This window comes from Marmota marmota, unplaced genomic scaffold, assembly GCF_001458135.2.
Source record: "Marmota marmota marmota unplaced genomic scaffold, marMar, whole genome shotgun sequence".
Taxonomy (NCBI): Eukaryota; Metazoa; Chordata; class Mammalia; order Rodentia; family Sciuridae; genus Marmota; species Marmota marmota.
The window spans coordinates 51,823,439-51,845,355 of record NW_026000005.1 but is presented as its reverse complement, the minus strand read 5'-3'; the positions used below and the strand labels follow the sequence as shown (position 1 = coordinate 51,845,355).

General features: G+C 53.7%; 1 protein-coding gene across 1 annotated transcript in view; it reads right to left on the bottom strand.

Moving 5' to 3' along the window:
* Positions 1–11,587: 11,587 nt before the first annotated feature.
* The window catches only part of LOC125618136 (atherin-like), a 34,106-nt gene continuing 23,776 nt past the window's right edge, over positions 11,588–21,917 (bottom strand). Inside the window, exons 2-4 of the mRNA XM_048807997.1 lie at positions 14,797–15,446; positions 13,107–14,431; positions 11,588–12,971 (exon numbers count right to left, since the gene is read on the bottom strand). Coding sequence (XP_048663954.1) covers positions 14,099–14,431; positions 14,797–15,446 — 983 coding nt within the window. The 3' untranslated portion in view covers positions 11,588–12,971; positions 13,107–14,098. The remainder of the gene's footprint in view (positions 12,972–13,106; positions 14,432–14,796; positions 15,447–21,917) is intronic.

Genomic DNA, 21,917 nt, shown 5'->3' with positions numbered 1-21,917 from the left:
CACAATGGAGGTGATTCTAAGAGGAAAGCCTATGCGTGCCTACTGAAGAAAATCTCATGGCCCTGGAAAAACAATAGTAAACCAATTCCAAAAAAATGGAAGTAAATAATAAAGATCAGAGCCAAAAATCAATAAAATAGGGAATAAAAAATACAAAGGATCAATGAAACAAAAAGTTGGTTCTTTGAAGAGAGAAAGCAAGTTTGACAAACATTTAACCAAACTGACCAAAAGAAAAAGAGAACATCCAGATTTACGAACTTAGAGTTGAAAAAGGAGAAATTACCATAGCCATCACAGAAATCCAGAGGACTATTTTGAAAACCTGTACTCCAATAAATTGAAAAACCTAGAAGAAATAGATACATTTCTAGACACATGTGGCCTTCCAAGATTGAATCAAGAGGACATAGAAAACCTCAAAAGACCAACAATTAACAGTGAGAGAAGCCGTAATAAAAAGGCTTCCAACAAAAAAGCCTAGCACCAGCGGGGTTCTCAGTGAACTCTACCAGACCTTTAAAGAATAACTAATGCCAAGGCCTCTCAAATTATTCCATGAAATATAAAGGAGTAGAGCTCTTCCAAACTGATTCTATGAAGTAGGTATCACCCTAATACCATAACCAGATTAGGACACATCAGGAAAGAAAACTACAGACCCGTGTCCCTGATGAACTTAAATGCAAAACTCCTTAATAAAATATTAGAAATCGTATTCAACAACATATACATCATGATCAAGCTGGTTTTACTCAGGATTGTAAGAAAGGTTTAACATATGCAAACCAATAAGTAAAATTCACCCCATAAATAGAATCAAGGACAAAAATTACTTTATCATCCTTAGATGAAAAAAAAAATCCTTTGACAAAATTTGTGATAAAAATACTGAAGAAACTAGGGATAGAAGGAACTTGCCTCAGCATCATAAAGGCTATATACAAAAACCCCAAAGTCAACATCAAAATGAATGGTGAAAAACTGAAATCATTTCCTTTAACATCTGCAGCAAGACAGGTATGCCCACTCTCACCACCTCTATTCATTACAGTACTAGAAATTCTAGCCAGAGAAATTAGGGAAGAAAAAGAAACAAAAGAGATAAACATGGGAAAGAAAGAAGTCAAATTATAAGTTGCAGATCATACGATGCTATACTTAAAAGATCCAAAGATCCACCAGAAGACCGCTAGAGCTAATAAACAAATTCAGCAATATAGCAGGTTACAAAATCAGAATACAAATATCAATAGCTTTCCTAGACACCAATGATGAATCCGCTAAGAAAGAAATCAGGAAAACAATCCTATTCACAATAGCTCAAGAAATACCTAGCAATTACTCCAACCAAGGAGGAAAAAGACCTCTACAGTGAAAACTATAGAACACTGAAGAAAGAAACTGAAGACGGCCTCAGAAGATGGGAAGACCTCCCATGTCCATGGAGAGGCAGAATTAATATTGTTGAAATGGTCATTCTACCAAAGCAATATACAGATCCCATGCAATCTCCATGGAGATACCAATGATATTCTTTTTTTTTTTTAAAGAGAGAGTGAGAGAGGGAGAAAGAGAGAGAGAGAGAGAGAGAGAGAGAGAGAGAGAGAATTTTTTTAATATTTATTTTTTAGTTATCAGCGGACACAACATCTTTGTTTTGTATGTGGTGCTGAGGATCGAACCCGGGCTGCATACGTGCCAGGCGAGCGCGCTACGGCTTGAGCCACATCCCCAGCCCCACCAATGATATTCTTAATAGAACTAGAAAAAAAAAAACAGTCCTAGAATTCATTGGAAGAATAAAGACCCAGAATAACCAAAGCAATTCTAAGCCAAAAAAGCAATACTGGAGGCTTCATAATATACCACAGAGCTATAGTAACAAAAACGGCATGGTACTGACATAAAACACATAGAGCAATGGTACAGATTAGAACACACAGAGACAGACTCATACAGATACAGTCATCTGTCCTTGTGTCCTTGACAAAGGTACCAAAAACATTTGTTGGTGAAAAGAAACAAAAGAGATAATCATGGGAAAGAAAGAAGTCAAATTATAAGTTGCAGATCATACGATCCTATACCTAAAAGATCCAAAGATCCACCAGAAGACCAGTGCTGGGAAAACTGGTTTGCCACATTTAGAAGAATAAAACTAGATCCTTATCTCTCACCGTGCACAAAAATCAATTTAAAATGGATCAAAGACCTCAGAATTATACCAGAAACTATGCAACTCCTAGAAGAAAACATAGGCTCAACAGTCCAACATATAGGCACAGGCAAAGACTTCTCAGTAGGACTTCTGAATCTCAGGAAATAATACTAAGAACTAGTCAATGGAATGGCATCAAGTTAGAAAGTTTTTACACAGCAAAAGAAATAATTAAGAATGTGAAGAGAGAACCTACAGAATGGGAGAAAAATCTTTGCAAGTTACTCCTCTGACAGAGCATCAATACACAGAACATATGAAGAACTCAAAACACCACCAAAAAAAAAACCCAGTTAATAAATAGGCAAAAACAATTGAACAGACATTTCTCAAAAGATGAAATAAAATGGCCAACAAATATATGAAAAATGTTCAAAATCATTAACAATTAGGGAAATGCAAATTAAAAAACCACTGAGATTTCATCTTATACCAGTCAGAATGGCAATCATCAAGAACACAAATGATCAGTGCTGGACAGGACGTGGGGGGAAGGAGCGCTTTTACACTCTCGGTGGGACTGTCGATCAGCACAACCACTGTGGAAATGGAGGTTCCTCAAACGACTAGGCATGGAGCCACCCCAGGACCCAGCTGCACCCCTGCTCAGTGTTTATCCTGCAGCGATACCTGCACACCCACAGTCACTGCAACACAGTTCACAGCAGGCAGACAAGGAACCCGCCTCCGTGTCATCAGTGGATGAATGGATAATGAAAATGTGGTACATACACAATGGGATTTTATTCAGCCATAAAGAAGAGTTAAATCATGTCATCTGCAGGAAAATGGACGAAATGGAGAGCCTTGTGTTAAGTGAAATCAGCCAGACGCAGAAGGTCAAGGGTCATGTTTTCTCCCGTGGAAAGCTCGAGAGGAAAAGGGGAAGAAAGGTGGAGGTGGATCTCATGAAAACCAAAGGGAGAAAAGTCAGAAAGGGCCAAGAGGTGGGAGGTGGGCAGTGACACTGGCCAAATCATATTGCTAACCTGTGTGCCTGTGTGGCTGTTCGGCATGAATCCCACTGCCATGTTATCTGTGATACCCAAGTAAGAGATACGAGAAAATCCACAGCCAAAACGCTACCTGGAGACAGGACATTGTGAAGTGTCATAACTGATCTTGCCCAAGCACCTTCGGCACGACAGCTGCCGTCACCCAGGTTGTCACATCCGATCATCAAAGACTTAGGCAAAAGTTCTCCCTATTTGAAAGGCCTGAGGGTCGTGGGCTTTGTCTCTGGATGATGTTTGAAGCTCCTCACCGCCCACCCACTCCCTGACCTGCCCCTCATGGCCACCGCGTGCTTTGAACTCCCATTTCCTGCCGGACTTCTGGAAAGGGACAAGCGAGGCCGAGCCTGCAGGGGGAGGCCCTGAGTGGCGCGTCCGCTGGTCTGCCAGACCCTGGGTGTGCAGGCCAGGCTCCTGTCCCACCAGGAACCCTGCTGCCGCCAAGGTTCCCATGACAATACCAGGTGGCACCAAGCGACCCGAGAAATAACCATCAGAGGTGGTTCCTGTGGCCAGCAGCTGCTGCCCAAATGCCCTCCCCCACCTGCGATGAAAGCGTCCCCTCTCAGTGCCACCCTCTCCAGAGCGGCACCTCCCCCTGCTCCCCCCCCCCCAGGCTTTGTCCCTCTCGTCACCTCTCGGTCTCCAGAGTTCCCATAGTTCGCCTTCCTCCCTGCTCTGGATGGAGGCTTCTGCCTGGTGGGGTCTTGGTCTCTTGCTCCCTGCTGTCCCCATGCCCCCAGGACACTGCCCCAGGACAGGGAGCTGGTGCTGGTAACCGAACGATGGGTGGAGATTGGGTCAGCAATGGCCAGCCTCTCCTCATCGCCTGCTGTGTCCCTAGCCTCAGCTTCTTCTGGGGTAAGATGGTGTCCCAGATGCACGTCTGCCCCCGACACCCCTCAGCTGTGCGGTGGGTGACATGTCGGTCCCGGTGCTCTTTGGCTGTGCTCCCAGACCTGGGGCCTCTTTCCTGCTGTGGGAGGCTGCTCAGCCCAGTGTCGGGCAGCCCGGAGGCAGCAGGGACTTACAGCCTGGGCCGCTGAAGGCTGCAGTCCCTGGGCAGACACCCCAGCTTTTGAGTCCCGCGGGGAGGAGTTCTTGGGAGATCCTGGGGCTGAGCCCCAGTGACACGTCAGGGCCCGGCTCAGTGATGACACCTCATGGGTGTTGCCCCCACCCTGTCTCCCTGCGCACCCTGTCTCCCTGCTCGCTCCTGGACTGGCATCTCCTCCCAAACCAGCCCTTCCCCCCAGGGCCTGTCTTCAGGGCAGCCAGAGCTCTTGGGGGGATGGTCTCCACCAGCTGCTGAGAGCTCAGTGCCAAAATGTGCTCTCTGCAGTTTGGAAGTCACATGGGTCCTGAAAATGAGTCTGGAGAGATTTATTTCCAAAAGTCACCAGATGCTTCCCATTTTCTGGTAGTAATCTCGATTCTGAATCTGTGAAGAGCTGTCCCCTGCCACGCAAAACAGCCATTCAGAACATGTTCCTGGCAGGCGAACTGCTAATTCAAAGTCCCGAGACACAGACCAGAGGCCAGCATGGACACCGTGGGGCTCAGGTCCACCCAGAGAACAAGGCCTGCCCTGCCGTGGCTGCTCCAGAGGACAGGAGTCACGGGCAGAGGTTTCCACGGCTTGATTTCCTGCCAACTGGGAAACAGGTTGCCCCGGCAGGAATTCTGCAGTGGAATGTCTTGGGTCAGCTGGGGAGGGGGACGTGCCGGCCACTCCCTGGCCCTCCTGGCCAGGCCACTCCAAGAACAGGCTCCACTCTGCCTGAGTGTCCTGGCCGAAGGTCCTTGTGGTGTCTCAGTCACTCTGAGAATCAGCTGGCCGGGGCTCTGGGCTCTGTCAGGGGAAGCTAGCTGCCCAGGACCGGCTGAAGCCCGAGTGGAGAGCACAGCAGCAGGAAAGCGGGGGCCTGCCGAACTGCAGGTGGAGGCCTGGTTAGTGGGCGCTTGGCCCCGGACCAGGAGGCCTGGCAAGAACAATTTTAGAGGAGGAAAAGCTCATTTGGTTCGTGGTGTCAGCGGTCTCAGCCCATGGACACAGGCTCCATTATCTGTGCCCAAGTAGGCAGAGCATCATGGCAGAGGAAAGCAGCTCAGGACATGATTCCAGGAAGCAGAGAGGACGCCGCTCACCAGGGAGGACACATAAACCCCAAGGCACGCCCAGGGCCACTCCTCCAGCCACACCCCACCTGCCTAGAGTGGCCAACTGTTAGTCCATTCAAGGGGATTAATGCCCGGACCAGGTCAAGGCTCTCGTCACCCAGTCATTTCACCTCTGAACGTTCTTGCAATGTCGCACACTTGAGCTTCTGGGGACACCCCATCTCTAAAACATAACAAAGCTGGAGGTCAGACGGGGCAGTCATGGAAGCCACTTTCCTCCAGCTAGATGGACCCCACCGAAAACTCCATCGCCATCTGTGCTCAGCTCAGCTGGCCGACACAGAGGTGCCCTTCACCTGGGAGTTCAGCCCCACTGAGCCCTCAGTGGGGACCTGGCCACAAGAAAGCAGGTGCTGGGGGAGGGGAAGGGGGAGGGGGAAGACTAGAAGGGCCTTCCGTGAGGTCACCTTTTATGACATTTTTTCTAAATATAAATGTAACATTTACATTATGGAGAAATTGGAATCTAAAACTTTTCCAGTGCTGCTTGATGACTTCAATCACGCCTTTTCCTGTGGCTTTCAGGCTTGCTTCGCCCTTCCCACCCTCATCCCGTCAGAGCTGATCAGTGCAAGCTCCTCCCACTGTGAGACCCTTGTGCTCCTTCCGGATCATTCTGGATGACCACCAGGAGCATCCTTGCCCCTAAAGCTCATCTCCCTTTATGAAAAAGTGTCATCACTGGGTCACAGATACCACACCCCATCTTAGATATTTAAATCGCAGGTTTCTGCAGGACTCACACATGCTGAAATAGAAGAGGACCCCAGTGTTAGAGCAGCAGCAGGGACCAGGTCTGTGTCTCCACGTTAAGGAGCCGCGATGTCGGGGCCTGATCCCAACAAGTGAAAATCTGACAAATGGGAAAAGCAGCCACGTCCCTGGAATCCATCAGCCCACGAGGCCACGAGGAAGACTGCTGGTCCCAAGCTGGAGACGGTGGGTGGAGGTGAAGCCTCCAGGCACAGGATCAAGCTGACCAGAGCAGAGCCTCGGCAGGATCGGTGCCCGGGGGAACCACCCTCACTGACAAACCGCTGGGGCTCTGTGTGGCCAAGTTTGGGAGTTAAATCTCAGGGTCTGCTCATGAGGCAGCCCTCCCTCACCCTTGTGTGAGTTTCCTTCGAGGGTCCACCGGGTTCTCCCAGGAACGCACGTTCCTGGCCGAGTAGAGGGAAGGGACGCACTCTGGAACGCGACAGGGCATCCTGCTCGTAAGGAGACTGCCCACGGCCGAGCTCTTTTACCAGCGCCCACCTGCGGGGGTTGTCAAGTCTACCCGGCCTGAAGGGAGGCAGCCGTCGACTCCAGCCCCTCTGTCCCCCTTCACCACCTTCAAGGGAAGCAAACCTGAGAGACCCTGAGAAGCTCCCAGTCCAGAGCTTAGCCTCAGCAGGTGGCTGGAATCTGCCCCAGGATCCCAGGAGCCCTCCACACCCCCACGCCTACCCACGTGGCTACAGCTCAGGTTCCGGGGTCCCTCTTACCCAGTATGTCACGCCTGGCTACCAGAAAAAGCTGCAAGGCACTCTAAAAGGCAAAAGGCACACTGGAGAGACAAAGCGTTGGAGCAGGCTCAGATAGCAGGGGCATTGGGATTACCAGACCATGCACTTTAAAGAACTATGGTCAATATACAAGGAAGAGAGAGAGAGAGGACCAAATCACTCACGACTGTCAGAAACGACGGAGCACACACCACTGCAGACCCCTGGACACCAAAGGGGTGGTGAAGTGTGATGGAGAGCTCCAAGTCGGAGAGCCTGCACCTAATGAACAGTGTGAAAGACACGACCTGCCAGAATCCACACAAGAGTCCTTTCTGAAGTATCCAGAATTCTCCTAAGGCTTCCTCGTTCTTCCTGATTCATTTCCACATTAAGCCAGATTACCCTGATACCAAAACCAGACAAAGAAACGGCAAGAAAAGAAAACGACCACTAATATCTCTCAGGAATATAGTTGCAAGAATCCTCAAAAATATTTAAAACTTAAGTCTCACAGAATTTAAAAAGAAATTATACACATTATAAATGAGATTTAGCTCAGGTACAAGTCTCGTTTCAACATTTGAAAATTAAATAATGGACTCCATCATCACAACAAGAAGCTAAGGGGGAAAGAATAACATAATTATATCAAGAGATATAGAACTAGCATTTAACAAATTCCAAAACAGACATAAAAGTTCTCAGGAAACTTCGAGGGAATTTTCCTAAAGCTGAGATAGAATAGCTGCAAAAAACCTACAGCTAACATCATATTTAGTGGTTTTCTATATATTTATTAAGTATGTGTGATACAAAAATGCTAAAAATGGGCAGATTTCCCCCTAAGATCAGGAAAAAGTCAAGTATGTCCCTCATCACCAGTCCTTTTCCACATTGTGCTAACTAATGCACTAAGTAATAGAAACAAAAGGTATACTCATTCTGAAGAAGAAATAAAACTATCTTTGTTCACAGATGACAGAATTGTCCATGTAGAAAATCTAAAAGAAACCTTTTTTAAAAAGAAAAATAATAAATGAATATATCAAGAAAACAAAGCGAGTATACAAATATCCAACAACTTCTTGTATATCAGCAATGATCCAGTGAATTTTGAAATTAAAAACATAGGGCCATTTATATTAGCACTCATAATGTGAAATACTTAAGAAGAAATTTAATAAAATATTTATGAGTTATATGAGGAAAACTATAAAACTTTAATAAAAGAAAGAAATGGAGATTGATATACCATGTTCCTACATAGGGAGACTCAATATTGTCAGGCCCTCAGTTCTTCCAACTTGATCTGTAGATTTAACACAATCTCAATCAAAGTGGCAGCAAGTTGTTTATCTCCACACAAAACCCACACTGATCCTAAAGTTCATACAGAGAGGCAAAAGACTCCTAGAACCAGTGAAATATTGAAGAGGAAGAAAAAGTCAGAAGACACACACTGCCCCTCTTCAAGGCTCACGATAAAGCTCCCGTAATCCAGATGGGTGGCACCGGTAAAAGAGCAGATCCGAAGATTCATGGAGAGAGCACATATAAACAGTGAACTGATCTTTGACAAAAAGAACAAAACAATCAGACAAGAAAATCTTCTCAACAAACATCACTGGAACAACTGGTCATCCACATGCAAAAACAAATGAGACACAGACCTTACACCCGTCACAAAATCAACTCAAAATAGAACAGAGACCTAAATGTAAAATGCAAAACCTCCCAGAAAATAACACAGGAAAAAAATGTAAAGTGAACTTAATTAAATTCTAAAATTTATACTACAAAGGAAAAAAGAAAACAGTACCAAGAGAACAAGAAGACGAGCCACAGAATGGGAGAAGATATTGTAAAAGGCACATCTTATAATGAACCATTATCCGAAATTCAACAACATGAAACTAAACAACCCATTTTTAAAAAAATGAAAAAGATTCCTGAACAGATAACTCACCAAAGACAGATAGGTGACAAATAAGCATATGAAAAGAGGCTGACCATCCTTGTCATTAGGAATTGCCAATAAAAACAAGGGGAGGCCATTGCACACCATTAGAATGGCTGAACTCTACCAGGAATGACATCGTGCGTGTGTGAATACGCAATAATGAATCCCAGCACCGTGGGTGATTCTAATGCACCAATCAAAAGTATGGGGGAAGGATGGTGAAGCCCAGGACCCTGACCACAGAGGTGCCGGCAGGACACGGGGCACAGGAGCCACCCCCAGGGCCCGTGGGCGCTCTGGAGGAGCAGGATCGGGCAGTTTGTGCCAGGCTGAACCTGCTCTTCCATCGGCCGAGCACCGGCGCTTAGTGTCGTATTTACCCAAATGGGCTGAAAATTTATCCCCCACAAAAACCCACCCAAGGACATTGAAAGCAGCTTGATCACAAGTGCCCAGGTGCCCTTCAGTAGGTGGGTGGATAATCCTGCGGCCCATCCAACAGCGGAGCACGGCTCAGCATGAAAAAGGACAGCAGTGCCCAGCGCGAGAAGACACGGAGAGCAGAGGGCACCTGCTCAGAGAAGGCCGCCGGGACCGGCCACAGCACGGTCTGCAGAGGCCAACGTGGGGACAGCCAGGTGAGTCAGCTCTTCTTGCAGTGACCGAATACCTGCCAAAACAACTCAGAGGGGAAAGATGATCTTGGCGCGCAGAGGTGTCACCGCGGGCCGGCTGCTCCAGGGCTCCGGCCTGAGGTGAGGCAGAGCTTCATGGCAGGCGGTGGGTCGGAGGAAGCTGCTCAGCTCACGGCAGCCAGGAAGCAGGGAGAGGGAGGAAGGGGCCAGAGAGGAGATGAACCCCTGCAGGGTACGCCCCAGGGACCTACTTCCTCCCACTTGGTCCCACCCAGGAGTCCACTCAGCCGTCAGAGCCCCCACGATCCAGTCAGTTCCCCCACAGCTCCAGCTGCGAGCACCGCAGCAGTGGGGACCATGCTGTCAACACATGAGCTTTGGAGGACAGACCAGCTCCAAGCACCAACAGTGGCGATAGGAACAGTGGTCACCAAGTGTTAGAAGGGAAGTCGGGGAGGGGGATAGCAGAACGCAGGGGGGTTTTAGGGCAATGAAAGTATGCTGTACAGCGCTGCGGTGGTGGAGATGTCACACACGTCTGTCCAAACTCAGACGTGCAACATCAAAGTGAACCCTAATGTAAATTGTGGGGTCGGGTGATCATGATGTGTCCACGTGGCTTGATCAGTTGTGACAAATGTACCACTCTGGTGGGGGGCTTTAACTGGATATTGGATATTGGTGCACGTGTGGGGACAGGGACCATAGGAAATATTTCTGTGCTTTCTGCTAGATTTTGCTATAAATTTAAAGCTTCTTTGAAAGAATCAAATCTATTTTTTAAAATATCAAGAATGTTGGCATCAACTATCATCCAACGATGACCACTTTTACCCCACTCCCAGTACCATGAAAAGTTTGAAACAGAACAAAACTGAAAGACAATTTCACTGTGTGTGAGACTGAAAAATGACTTCCAAAGTCGCCAGGGCTGAGTCCCTGTAAATCCTACCTGCTTTGGAGGACAGGTTCCTGCCCTTTGGTGAATGATCTTGAGATGGAGAAGGGGGCTTATCCTAGATCACCCAGGTGAGCCCTGAAGGCCATCGCGGTCAGTGAGAGGGGCAGGTGTAATGCCCAGGAGATGGCCCTGCGCCCACAAGGCAGGGCTGAGGACGTGACCTGGAGCCAAGGAACGCTGGCCACAGCCACCAAAGCAGCAGACAGGTCCCCGAGAGCCTCCAGAGGCAGGGTGGCCTTGCAGAAGCCTTGACCCCAGACCTCTGGCCTCCAGAACTGCAGGAGACTCATTCCTGTTGTTTTGAGTCACCAAGTTTGCTGTGGTCAGTCAGAGCAGCCTCAGAGGTGCCCCGGGAGTCCACACTCCACAACTGGAGCCACACCTGCACCTCACATGGGGGCTGCATCACTCACCTGTCCCCCCCCACCCCCTCACCGCCCCCAGCCACTAGTCAGTGCATGGAGTAAGCCACACACCTGGTGCACCCCAACCCTGCAGCAGGCTCATGGAGCTCGGCACTGGTTTTAGCTAACAATGCCAAAGGGAAAGAAGGATTGCCAAGTCCTGATGTGTGTGTTCCACCTCCTCCCAAGATGGAACCGTCCCCATCCAGCCAGTCCTCCCCCATGTCTCACCAAGGGACCACCAGTCTGGTTTCTCCTCCTGACAAACAACAGTTTGGGTGTCCAGGGTTACTTCGTGTGTAGGGCCAGGCCTGCTCTCCTGCATGGAGGCTGCTCACCCTCACCCCGTGCCTGGCCAGCAGTGCCCACCCTTCTGTCCAGGCCATACTTCCACGGCTCGTCCACCTCCCTCTACACCTGGTGCTCCCGGCTCAGGGCTATGGTGTAGAGGGTGGCTGGGGATTTGGGGACAAGTGCTCCGTGAACAGGGTTTTTCTTTCCTGGGACCCATACCCCGAGTGGGGACTACTACTCATGAGGTCTGGAACCAGGACTTCTCCAGACGGTGGTGCCAGGCACATCCCAACACGCTCCCGCTGCCAAGGTCCGCCAGCCTTCAGTGCCACCCATCTCCACACTGCTACCCCCTTGTAGGTGAACACTGGCATGGAAACAGCCACCACGGGCACTTTGACACACCGCGAGACTCTAGTGCTGCTGAACACTTTTCTAAGGCAGGATTTAATTGTCACATACTATCAGTGGTATGGATGCCCCACATCTCAAAGCCTGACTTCCCTTCAACCATGAAGGCTGCAGGGTGTGTGCAGGAAGGAAGGAGGTGGAGAAGTGCCCCCCGAGTCTCCATCAGGGGTGCAGAGGAAGAGACGGAGGCCCCGGAAGCGTCCCCCTCCGCTGGGTGCCGAGATGCTGACTGCTGCGGTCAGCTTTGCTTTACTGTGACCACAACCTGAGAGGGCAACAGAGAGCAGGTGAAGCTCCTGTGGCTCACAGTTTCAGAGGTTCAGCCCACGGTCAGCCAACTGCGTCACTCTGGGCCCCGGTGAAGCAGACACCATGACAGAGGGGCGAGGCAGAGGGAAGGAGCTCAGGACGTGGACCAGGGACACAGAGTCCCCTCACCAGGGACGAAACAGAAGCCCCAAAGGCACACCCCGTGTCCCACCTCCTCAGCCACACCCCAGCTGCCTTCGTTATCACCCCGTTAATCCGTATCAGTGGATTAATCACTTTGCCTCTGAACATTCTTAGATCATCTCACACGTGGGCATCTGGGGACCCCTCGTGTCTAACCCAAAACACTGACAATTCAGCTTCGAGGCCTTTGGAGAACCCCGCCCCCACCCCAGAGCGTTTCCTGCCTGGGTCCTCTCGGTCCTCTCGGCAGAGACAAGCGGGCCTCACCTGGCCCCACCCTGGGTTGAAGCTGTGTCTCTGGCTTCTTCCTACTGAGTGTCCTGTGGACAGGATGTCACCTGACCCTGGCCAGCTCTCTCATGGTGCAGGAGCCCTTCATCGGCCCCCAGGTTCTTTTGGCATGTGGCATGCCCTGCTCTGCCCCTCTGCAGCCTCTGGCCCCCAAGAAAGGGCAGCATCTCCAAGAGCAAGGCATCGCAGCCTCCCAGGAGAGTCCTCAAAGACTGTCACCAAGCACAGCACTCTCCAGAGGAATCCCTCCTCTACAGAGCCTCGCGGTGCCTCTGGAAGGCACACTGTCTCCAGCCCCGGCAGGACCACACCCCGGCTGCACGGCCGGGCTCAGTCACTCTGCCTGCGGCTCTCCTCCCCGCCTCTCCCGCTTGTGGAGTGTTTATAGAGTTGCGGCTGGAAAAACTGCCTCTCAGGTCCAGCCTGCATTCCTCCCAGATCGGTTGCTTGTGGCGCAAATGTGTTTGTAACATTGGGGACACAGAAGTTGAGCCTTTAAAGACAGCAAGACCTTTTCCCACATGCTGCCTCTTCCGGGACGTTTCAAGAGTTGAATTTGAAACTCAAATGCTGAACACGGCCTCCTGGGTTTTCTCTTGTTCTGGGTGGGGAGGCTCCATCCCCGAGGCAGGAACCCTGGACGACACCACAGGGAACCTCGAGAGAAGGGCCATGAGGGAGAGGTCACTGGCAGGAATGGACACTGTTCAGCACACCCACCCACCCCTTTCAGCTTCTCCAGCAACCCCCCACCCTCCCTGCCCCAAGGGACCTTAACTCCTCCTGTCCCACCTGGTGCGGTTGTGTCCTGGTCTTGTCATGACTGGAAATGGGACTGGATCAGGAGTGACGTGAACACCACCTCCTGGGGCCTGCCCGACGGCGCCACTCGGCAACATCCTCCTGGTTTCCTTGACTGTGCACTGTCCCCTTCCCCCAGCCTTGTCCCAGACCACGGCAGGCCCCTGACGGCCTGTTGGCCCAGGACTAAGCACCCTCACCAGGGACGGTAGAGGTGACAGTGTATAAGCAGAATCCGTAGACGTCTTTACCTGGCTCGTAGTACACAGCAAGTGCTCAATAAAACATCTCAACTCGGCAAACAAAAAAAGGAGCGACAGCTAGGCAGGTCTGGTACCTCAGAAGCCCTCCTCATGCTGGCCACTGCCCTGGGGAGCAGACACGGGGAGGAAAGCCCAATTCGTCCTCCCTTCAGAGGGCAGGCAACGGAGGGGTTGTGAGTGCTCATTAAACCACCAAGGGGAGTGGGATTCCTGGGCCAGGGGTGCAGACGTCCTCCCGGCTTCCATGCACACTGCCCGCTTAAGGCTGAGTTGGCAAAAGTCGCGCGCGTGTGTGTGTGTGTGTGTGTGTGTGTGCGCATGTGTCCGTACCCCTGTGGAGACTGGGTGACACTGACGTTAGAGACGGACAGATGGATGGACGGATGGATAGATGCAGCAGGTGTGTGTGTATGAGGTGGCGGGAGAGGTGTCAGCCGGTCCCATGTCATCGGGGCAGTGCTGGCTGTGGTGGCAGGTGAGCCTAATCAGGCCTGAGATGGCTTCTCTGCCTCTCCTGGCTCCGCCCACCCATGGACACCAACCTGAGGGTGCTGGCGTGGCCACACGACTGGCGTGGGCCATGGAATGCCAGCAGGCAGGAGGACAGGGTGCTCTAAGTGGCTCCTGTGTTTCTGCCAGGGGGGCCGCATGCCATGAGAGCCGGGCCAGAAGGAGGTGTGTGGAGGGACATGGAGCCGACCGTGACCTCCACTGAGACGGTCAGCGTCCCAGCCAGCCCAGGCGTGAGGCATGGAGGGGGGCCAGGCGACAGGCAGAGCCTGGGAGAAGAGTCGGCCATTGGCACAGTCTAAGCTGAACTGGTGATGAGGGGGGCGACAGGTGGCTGCAGTGACAAGTGAGTGTCACACTGCAGCCACCGCAGGGCTCACTGACAGGCGAGCGGGTGTCGTCTACAAAGTGCTCTGCCACCGCCACCTGCACTGAGCCCCAGGCCAGCAGCGACCTAAACGGAGAACACTGAGGGCTCCCTCCAAACACCGGAGCCAGACAGGGTGCCTGTCCCTCTTCACCAGTCCTGGAGACCAGCCAGAGCTGTGGGACAGAGGGAGGAAATCAAAGGTCATGAGCAGGAAAGGAGGAGTTCAAACTGGGAGGGAGGGGACAATGGGGGGGAGGGGTGCCTGGGAGCACAGGGGACATGGGTCTCAAGAACAGGCCACAAGCAAGGCACTACAGGGTGCCTAGGAGGGAATGGAGACCCACTGGACACCCACGGGACGGTCACTGGTGACCTGAGGGTGTGTGGGGCTGAGACCCCTTGGGCACCCACGGGAAGGTCACTGGTGACCAGGAGGGTGTATAGGTGGCACTTGGCTGGGACAGATGATTGGAGTGAACTGAGGAAGAAGTGGGAGGTAGAGGGGACGGGGGGGGGGAGAAGACCCCCAGGCTCTCACGTGGGCCAGAGCCTTGGGCGGTGAGCAGCCGAGGAGCCTGCTGCGTGGCCCAGTGCTGAGCCGTGGGACGGCGCGGCTGAGAGGCCAGTGGTGCAGAAGATGGCGGGGAGCGAGCCCTGGACCTGTGTGGGAAGGAAGCCTGGCCTGGGACAGAAAGCTCCCTGCCACCCCCCCACCCCCGTGGGACGCTGACCCGGTGGGCGGGGCGCCCGCTGACCGGCTCCCTGCGTGGGGAGGAGGTTTATGGACAGACAGGACTTGAGGGCACTGAGGCTGAGGGTCCCTGAGAGGATGAGGAATCTGGGAGGAAAGGAGGAAGACGGCGAAACCCTGGTCAGAGCCAGGGTCCCACAAAGTCCCAGGCTGGCGTGGAGACACTGGGGTTCTCCCTGGACCCGGGGGGCGTCTCTGCGAGGCCTCCGCGTGGTGGGGAGACCTGCCACGGCTGCGCCCCTTCCTCCTGTGGTAGCTGCACGGTGTGCTGCAGCCACCTCCAAGGACCGCAGAATGGGACGGGTGACCAGGAGGCAGAGGAGGGAAGGGAACCACGGCTCCGGATCCACCAGCTCCAGCAACGTCCCTCGGCTCCCAGCTGGGCCCCCTCCAGGCCTGGGAGCAGGCGAGCTGGGTGGCCGACCTGAGCAGCGCAGCTCACCCGGAGTCTCCTTTAGATGACATGCAGAGTCCTTGGGGACTCACGCTGACTGGGTGACGGCGACCTAGAGACCCTGAAAGAGCCAGCCCGCCGTGACCCCTGTGGTTAGCAGAGTGCAGCTGGCCAGCCGACGTACCCACAGCACCTCCCACGTCACCTCTTACAAAGTTCCCTTAAGAGAAGAGCCTGGGACCCCAAAACCCACCTCCCTCTGCACGTGTCCCGCTCTGTCCTGCTGACCTGAAGACCCCTCCAGCTCTCCTAAATCTGCACTTGGGCCTCTTCTGACAGGTCCTGACACTCCTCTCTATGGGGAAAGCCAGTAACTGCAGGGCAGAGCTGAGGTCCCCTCCTTCCTTCTGGGGACTGTCATGGGTCCCTGCCTTGGTCCCCTTTTAGTGGATATTATGGTTCTCCTGGACACGGGGGCCCTGACCTGAAAGAAGATGTCCTGGGGAGAAGGTGTGGAGGGCACGTCCCCTGCCCGCCATGTGAACCGCCGGTCAGCCCAGTCCCCACAGCTCCAGTGCCCAACTCTCGGCTGGTTTGAAGTTTTTCAAAATAAAAGTGAGGCCAGGGATGGAAAGGAAACCCTGCCGGCTACAGGAAATGTAGGGAAGAGCTGGAGGGCTGCCGCGCTGGGCCCTGAGTCCTGAGAGCCGGCGTGGACAAGGACGAGGGGTGGGTACCGGAGACTTGAAGTAGGCCTGGAGGTGGCCTGTGCTGGGAGCCAGACCAGCCGGGCCTGGCCTCTGGGTGCCCTTAACAGCAATCCCACTGCAGCAGAAGAGGCAGGGACCCATGACAGTCTCAGGGAAAACTCACACAATGTCCCCACCACCAGACCACAGGACACCTGAAATCTCGAGAGTGGGGGAGGAGCGTTTCAAGAGAGAGAAATCTAGCACTTCCAAAAGCACGTGGGGTTCCTATTTCCAGGAGCCAAAAGGCTGCCTTTCTTGGGCCCAAGTGGGTAAGAAGAGGAGCAGCAGCAGACCCCTGCCAACATGCGGTCACCAGCCTCAGTGTGCCACAGTGCCCACGGCTCCTGGCTCTGGGTAGGCCTGGGGCACCACACAGGCACAGGTGTGTCTGCTGTCCTCTCCTGGCGCCAGCTGTGCACAGCTGGCCAGCACAGGTGCGAGCTTGTGGAGCAGGGAAATAGCTGACCAGGCCACGGACCAGAGCCCGCAAGAACCACAGCATCAGATCAGGACCAGCGCCAGCCGGGCAAGCCGCGGGGGCTGCGGGCGCCGCACAGCCAGCCCAGGGTGCTCTCNGGGGCTGGCGGCCACCCAGCAAGGTGTGCAGCCTCGGAGGGCGGAAGGCGCCGAGGCTGCAGAGACACCGGCCGGGCCTGCCACGGGTTCTGGCGCTCGTTCTTGGTGTGACCGGCAGGACCCGAGGCCAAGAGAGGGGGTTATTTCTAAGCAAAGCGCTGCCTTCAACCCGCGGGTGCCTCCCCCAGCCCCTGCAGCCCTGGCCAGAAGCGCAGTAATTAAGCCCTTTAAAGCCCCGCTGCCCTCCTCAGGAAGGCCGCCACCTGGGGAGCACTTTCACAGGTGAATGGCTCCTTAAAAGCTTTTAAATTAATGTCGTTGCCCATAATTCTTACTTCTCCAGAAAGCGAGTTTTACAACTGCGCTGCCCGTCCCCGCGGAAGTGGGGGCCCAGGGCCTGTGTTCAGTAGATTCCTGAAAGAGTTGGAAAGAACCCAGTACTTGTCCTTAGGCCCCAACCTCTGCCCCACACTGCCAGTGACCCCAGTGACTGTCACCATTCATGAGCTATGCCATGAGGCAGGTGTTGTCTCCTCTTACAAGTGCGGAGACAGGCTCAGAGAGGCCAGGTAACTTGTACCAGTCGACTCAGCAAGTAGGAAAATGATTACATTTCAAGTGTTCTGGCCCCAAAGTCTGTTTTATTTCAACAATGCTACTTTGTAAAAATCATGGAGAGTATGTCGATTTTGTAACTAATTTAATAAAGATTGAAGGTTAAAAAAAAAAAAGAAGGGAGATGCCCAAACAAGGTCTGTGTGAGGGCCTGAGCCCACACTGTCTGCCCGCACCCACTGGCAGGGGGCTCCTGGCCCTGCTGGCCCTCCCCACCGGCCTGTTAGATCCAGGAAGGGCAGAGCTCAGCCCTTGGAGCCTGGGAAGGCTGAAAAAGGAGCCACCACTGCCCCGGCTGTTTCCAGGTGAGCCAGGGAGCCCAGGGACCCGCCGTGCTGTGGGATGGCAGGGAACTGGGCACAGGCAGCCTGTGGGCTCGGAGCTGCTGCTGCTCAGGTGGCTGCCAACAGTCCGCAGCTCCGCGGGCTGGCCCGTGTTGAGGAACACGACCCCAAGAGGAGCAGCCGGCAGAGCCCAGAGGGATGACAGTGGGGAGAAAGAGTCGGTGCCAGGGCCCGTCACCCAGCTGACCACAGTTGTCAGGGCCACTGGAATACCCAGGTGGCCACACAGATGGAGCCTCAGGACCACAGAGCCCTGGGAGAAAGGAGGGCCAATCCCTTTTCTGCACTGCCCCGTGGGGTTCCTCACCTTGCCATCAGCGAGACAGCCGGGGCCTGGGACAGACTAGAGGACAGCTAGGGGCCGCTGAGGGCAGTGTCTTTAGTGTGTGGGCCACTGACTGAAAGCCCCCCCTGCGTGCATGGGGGCCTTGAGAAGGTGCTGGGCCTGTGTCCATGCCAGCAGGGCCACCAGCAAAGGGAGAGGCAGCCCCAGGCTTCAGGAGGCTGCGTGGTCAGCAGAGGTCATGCGTTCCCAGGTCCCAGCCACAGGCCCAGACCACACTGAGCGTGGAGAGGCTAGTGCCTCTGGGTCCTGAGTGTGGAACCCCGGGGGTCACGCAGCTGCCCACACCGTCTCACTGTGCTGCAGGCTCTCCTTCCCCACTGGCCAGGCTGAGCTGCTGGACTTCCACTGCTCATCTAGTGTGAAGCCTCTGGCCACCCAGGTCCCGGGAGGGCCCAAGACAGGGGTGACCAGAGCCCAGCCAGGTGGTGCCAACTGGCCACGACCATGCAGAGGCCAGCGAGAGACCAAGGAGCGGCCAGACGCTTGCCACACAGGCCAGGCGAAGCCCCAAGCTGCAGCAGCCCCTGGACGCAGCCAGGGAGACAGGTGGAAGAGTCCTAGCTTAGCAGACTGTCAACACCCGGGTTGATCTGGAGGACGCTGGGTAGGTTTCTGACTCAGCCTCCAAGGATCCTGGATTCCAGAAAGAAGCCAGGTTATGGGAAACCAATAGTTGCTTTTTAAACATTTTACTGAAGTATGACACACAAGCAGAAAAGTGGGTATCCTCAGTGAGAGCGCGATGAATTTTTTCACAAACTGGAGACACCCATAAAAAATAGGTTTTAAAAAGCTTTGCAGGTGTGGCTTGAGGATGTTGTTCCCACAGCACAGGACATGAGCCCCCTGCCCCCGCAGGCTGCCCAGGGAGGTCCTGTCTCCAGGACGAGCACTGAGCAGGGTCCCCGATGGAGACCCAGGAGCCCAGACCAGGAGGCTTGCAAGGCCCCAGAGCCTGGCTGAACCCCAGACATCAGCACCTCCGAGGGCACCAAGCGGGCCCACAGGTGGCAGACCTGGGCCTCTGATCCGGAGGCCGCTCAGTAACCCAGCAACTCTCTAAACACACTTCACTGCTCCTGTGCTGCCAGGGCTCAGGCCATGCCCACAGATGCTTTGTCTTGTGCAGAAAGAGGACGGTCTCTCTGGCAAAGCACCCGTCAGCCTGGGCTGCCTGTCCACAAGGCGACCCAGACCACACAGACGAAGCCCAAGGTCAAGGGCCACCGGGCTGGCTCCTCCCGAGGCTGCTCTCCTTGGCTGGTGAATGCCCTCTTCTGTGCCCCGTGGGTCGTCTCTCTAGGTCTGTGTCCTCCTCTCCTGTTTAGACCCTACCTCAGCACCTCAGTCCAACTTTAAAGACTCTCCAAGTACAGGCCCAACTCGGTACGTGCCTGGGGTGGGGACACAGCTCAGCCTGACTAGCAAAGTGGCCAGGCGGCAGGCCTGGGGCAGGGGCAGCTCGTACAGGATGCCCTCTTCTGAGAGCACAGTGCCGCTGCCATCCCTACAGGGCTGAATCTGACAGTGTCCACGCATCACACAGATGTCCGTCGCGTGGCAGGTGTGGACTTGAGTCCTGGGATGGACTTGAAGAAGCACATCGCCCCTGGAATCCCACAGACGTCTGCAGGCAGGCAGGAAGCCTACCGCCCAGAGGGCCCCACTGTGCCCTGCAGAGGACGCCACCCGTGGGCAGCAGCAGGCTCGGGGACTCCTGGAAACACATCCCACTCTGGATCCCACAACTGCAAAGGTGTTTTATTTCCTGAAACTTTTAGATCAAAGGACATTGTTTTAAGACTCAGGGCTGCTATTTCCATTTCTGTGGAGAAATCATTAGAGGCCACAGCCAATTACTATCAGTAAAGGTCGAAGGACAAGAAAGAAAAGTCTATTTCCCTTCAACAGCAAGACCCACCAACGACCAGGGGGCTGCCAGCCTCACGTCTGGCCTCGGAGGCTTGAGATGCACTCTGCCCCCGGGGACACTCGCAGACACATGTCCCCTGGGCAGCAGGGGAGATGAGAGCAGCTGCTGCCTCTGCCCCAGCAGACACACTTGGGAGCCTCGGAAGCCACCATCAAAGAGCATTCCCCATTTTCTGCCTCTGGGAGGAGAAGGCATCTCTCCACCTACTTCAAAGGTGGTGCTGGGTGACCTGTCCAGACTGTCCACGTTGCTTGCTGGGTCCTGCTTCCTTAAGAAGATGAGACTGTCAACAGCGGGTTGTAAGAGGCGCTCTGGGTCACCACCACTCACACCCTTCTCCTTCCCATTAGAAGAGTTAAACACCGATGGGGTTTTATGAGTAAGGGATCCCGAGGCCACCCACGTGCCTGGAGGCTGAGGCTGCCAGAAAAATTCCCAGATTTCAAATGGCTTCTTGCTGAGGCCGAGGGCTCCCTCTCACTGCCGGCTGGAGCTGAGCTCCCCAACCTGGCTAAGCAGAACCGTCTGTGCAGCGAAATTCCACACAGCAGCTGAATTCCTAGAGGCAGAGTGGCCCCGGACCGCAGGTGCCCAGGCCCCCACCCCACAGGCCGAGCCCCCTCCCAGGCCTAGGCTCAGCAGCACGCAGCCTGGATCCCGGTGACAGGGGCGTAGGAGTCCAACGGCAAGCCCTGCCCCGAGCTGTGTCTCAGGACACAGACACAGCGGAACTCGCCTCACGCTCAACAGCCCACAGCTCTCGGGGAAGATGTCACAGCAAGCAAATCCTGATTCACGCCAGCAAGTTTCGGGGGAGAGCACCCCAGCAAGGCCCGCTCCTGTGGCCTCTGCTGTGAGGAGCTTGCCCTATTGTTATGAGCCTAGTGCCACTTCAGCATGCCACTAGGTGTTTCTAAGGACGACCCCCAGGAAGAAAGGGAGAGGAATAACTAAAGCAGGTTGGAGAGAGGCCTGAGGTCACTTGCCCCGGGGGCTGTTAAGACGAGTGAGAAGCTGCCAATCAGAACAGGAACTGAGTGTGCCGAGATTAACAGTCTGCGAGGGGCACAGGCCCCCTGGAGACCTGCAGGCCACAACCCCATACACCAAGGAAGCCTTCAGACCACCGGAGCCAGTGGAGTTGCCCACCAACAGTGTTGGAAAAACTTCACTCGAAACCATATCCCAAAGTAGACTGAGAAGCTAACCACAACAAGAAAAAGAAAAGAAAAGCGAGGCTCAGTCAGGGGCACACGCCTAGAATCCCAGCAGCTCGGGAGGCAGAGGCAGGAGGGTTGTGAGTTCAGAGCCAGCGTCAGCAACTTAGCGAGGCCCTAAGCAACTCAGTGAGACCCTGTCTCTAAATGAAATACAAAAGAGGGCTGGGACGTGGCTCAGTGGTTAAGGGCCCCTGGGTTCAATCCCCAGTACCAAAAAAAAGAAAGAAACCATAAAATGTTTTAAAGAAAATATATTTGAATATTTCACTGACTTCACAATAAGTAAGATCGTTTAAAGTATGAAAACAAGAAACAAAGAAAATTCTTACTTCAAATGTGAATGCCAAAAAAAAAAAAAAAAAACAACACGTGACTGCGTCTGCACCTCTGGTATGAACCTAAGCACATGAAAATCAAAAGAGAAGGGCAACCCGGTCAGGAAGGCTGCCACCACCCAATGCCAAGCTGCAACAGGAAGAGTGAGGGACTCAGCAGCAGCCCACGGAGGGAAGGCAGAGGCTGCCAGTCAGCCGAAAAGGTGTCTTGAGCCTTTACGCTCTGCTGTATTGCCTAAGTTTCTAAACGGCCCCGTGAGTTTCACAGTAGGAAAAGAGGACAGGCGTGGGATCCACCCACAGAAGGCTGCAGACCAACCTGTGGAGCCAGGAGGTGGGTGGGGTCTCCCACACCCAGCCGTGGCCCTGGCTTCCCCTCTCGGTGGCCCTTAA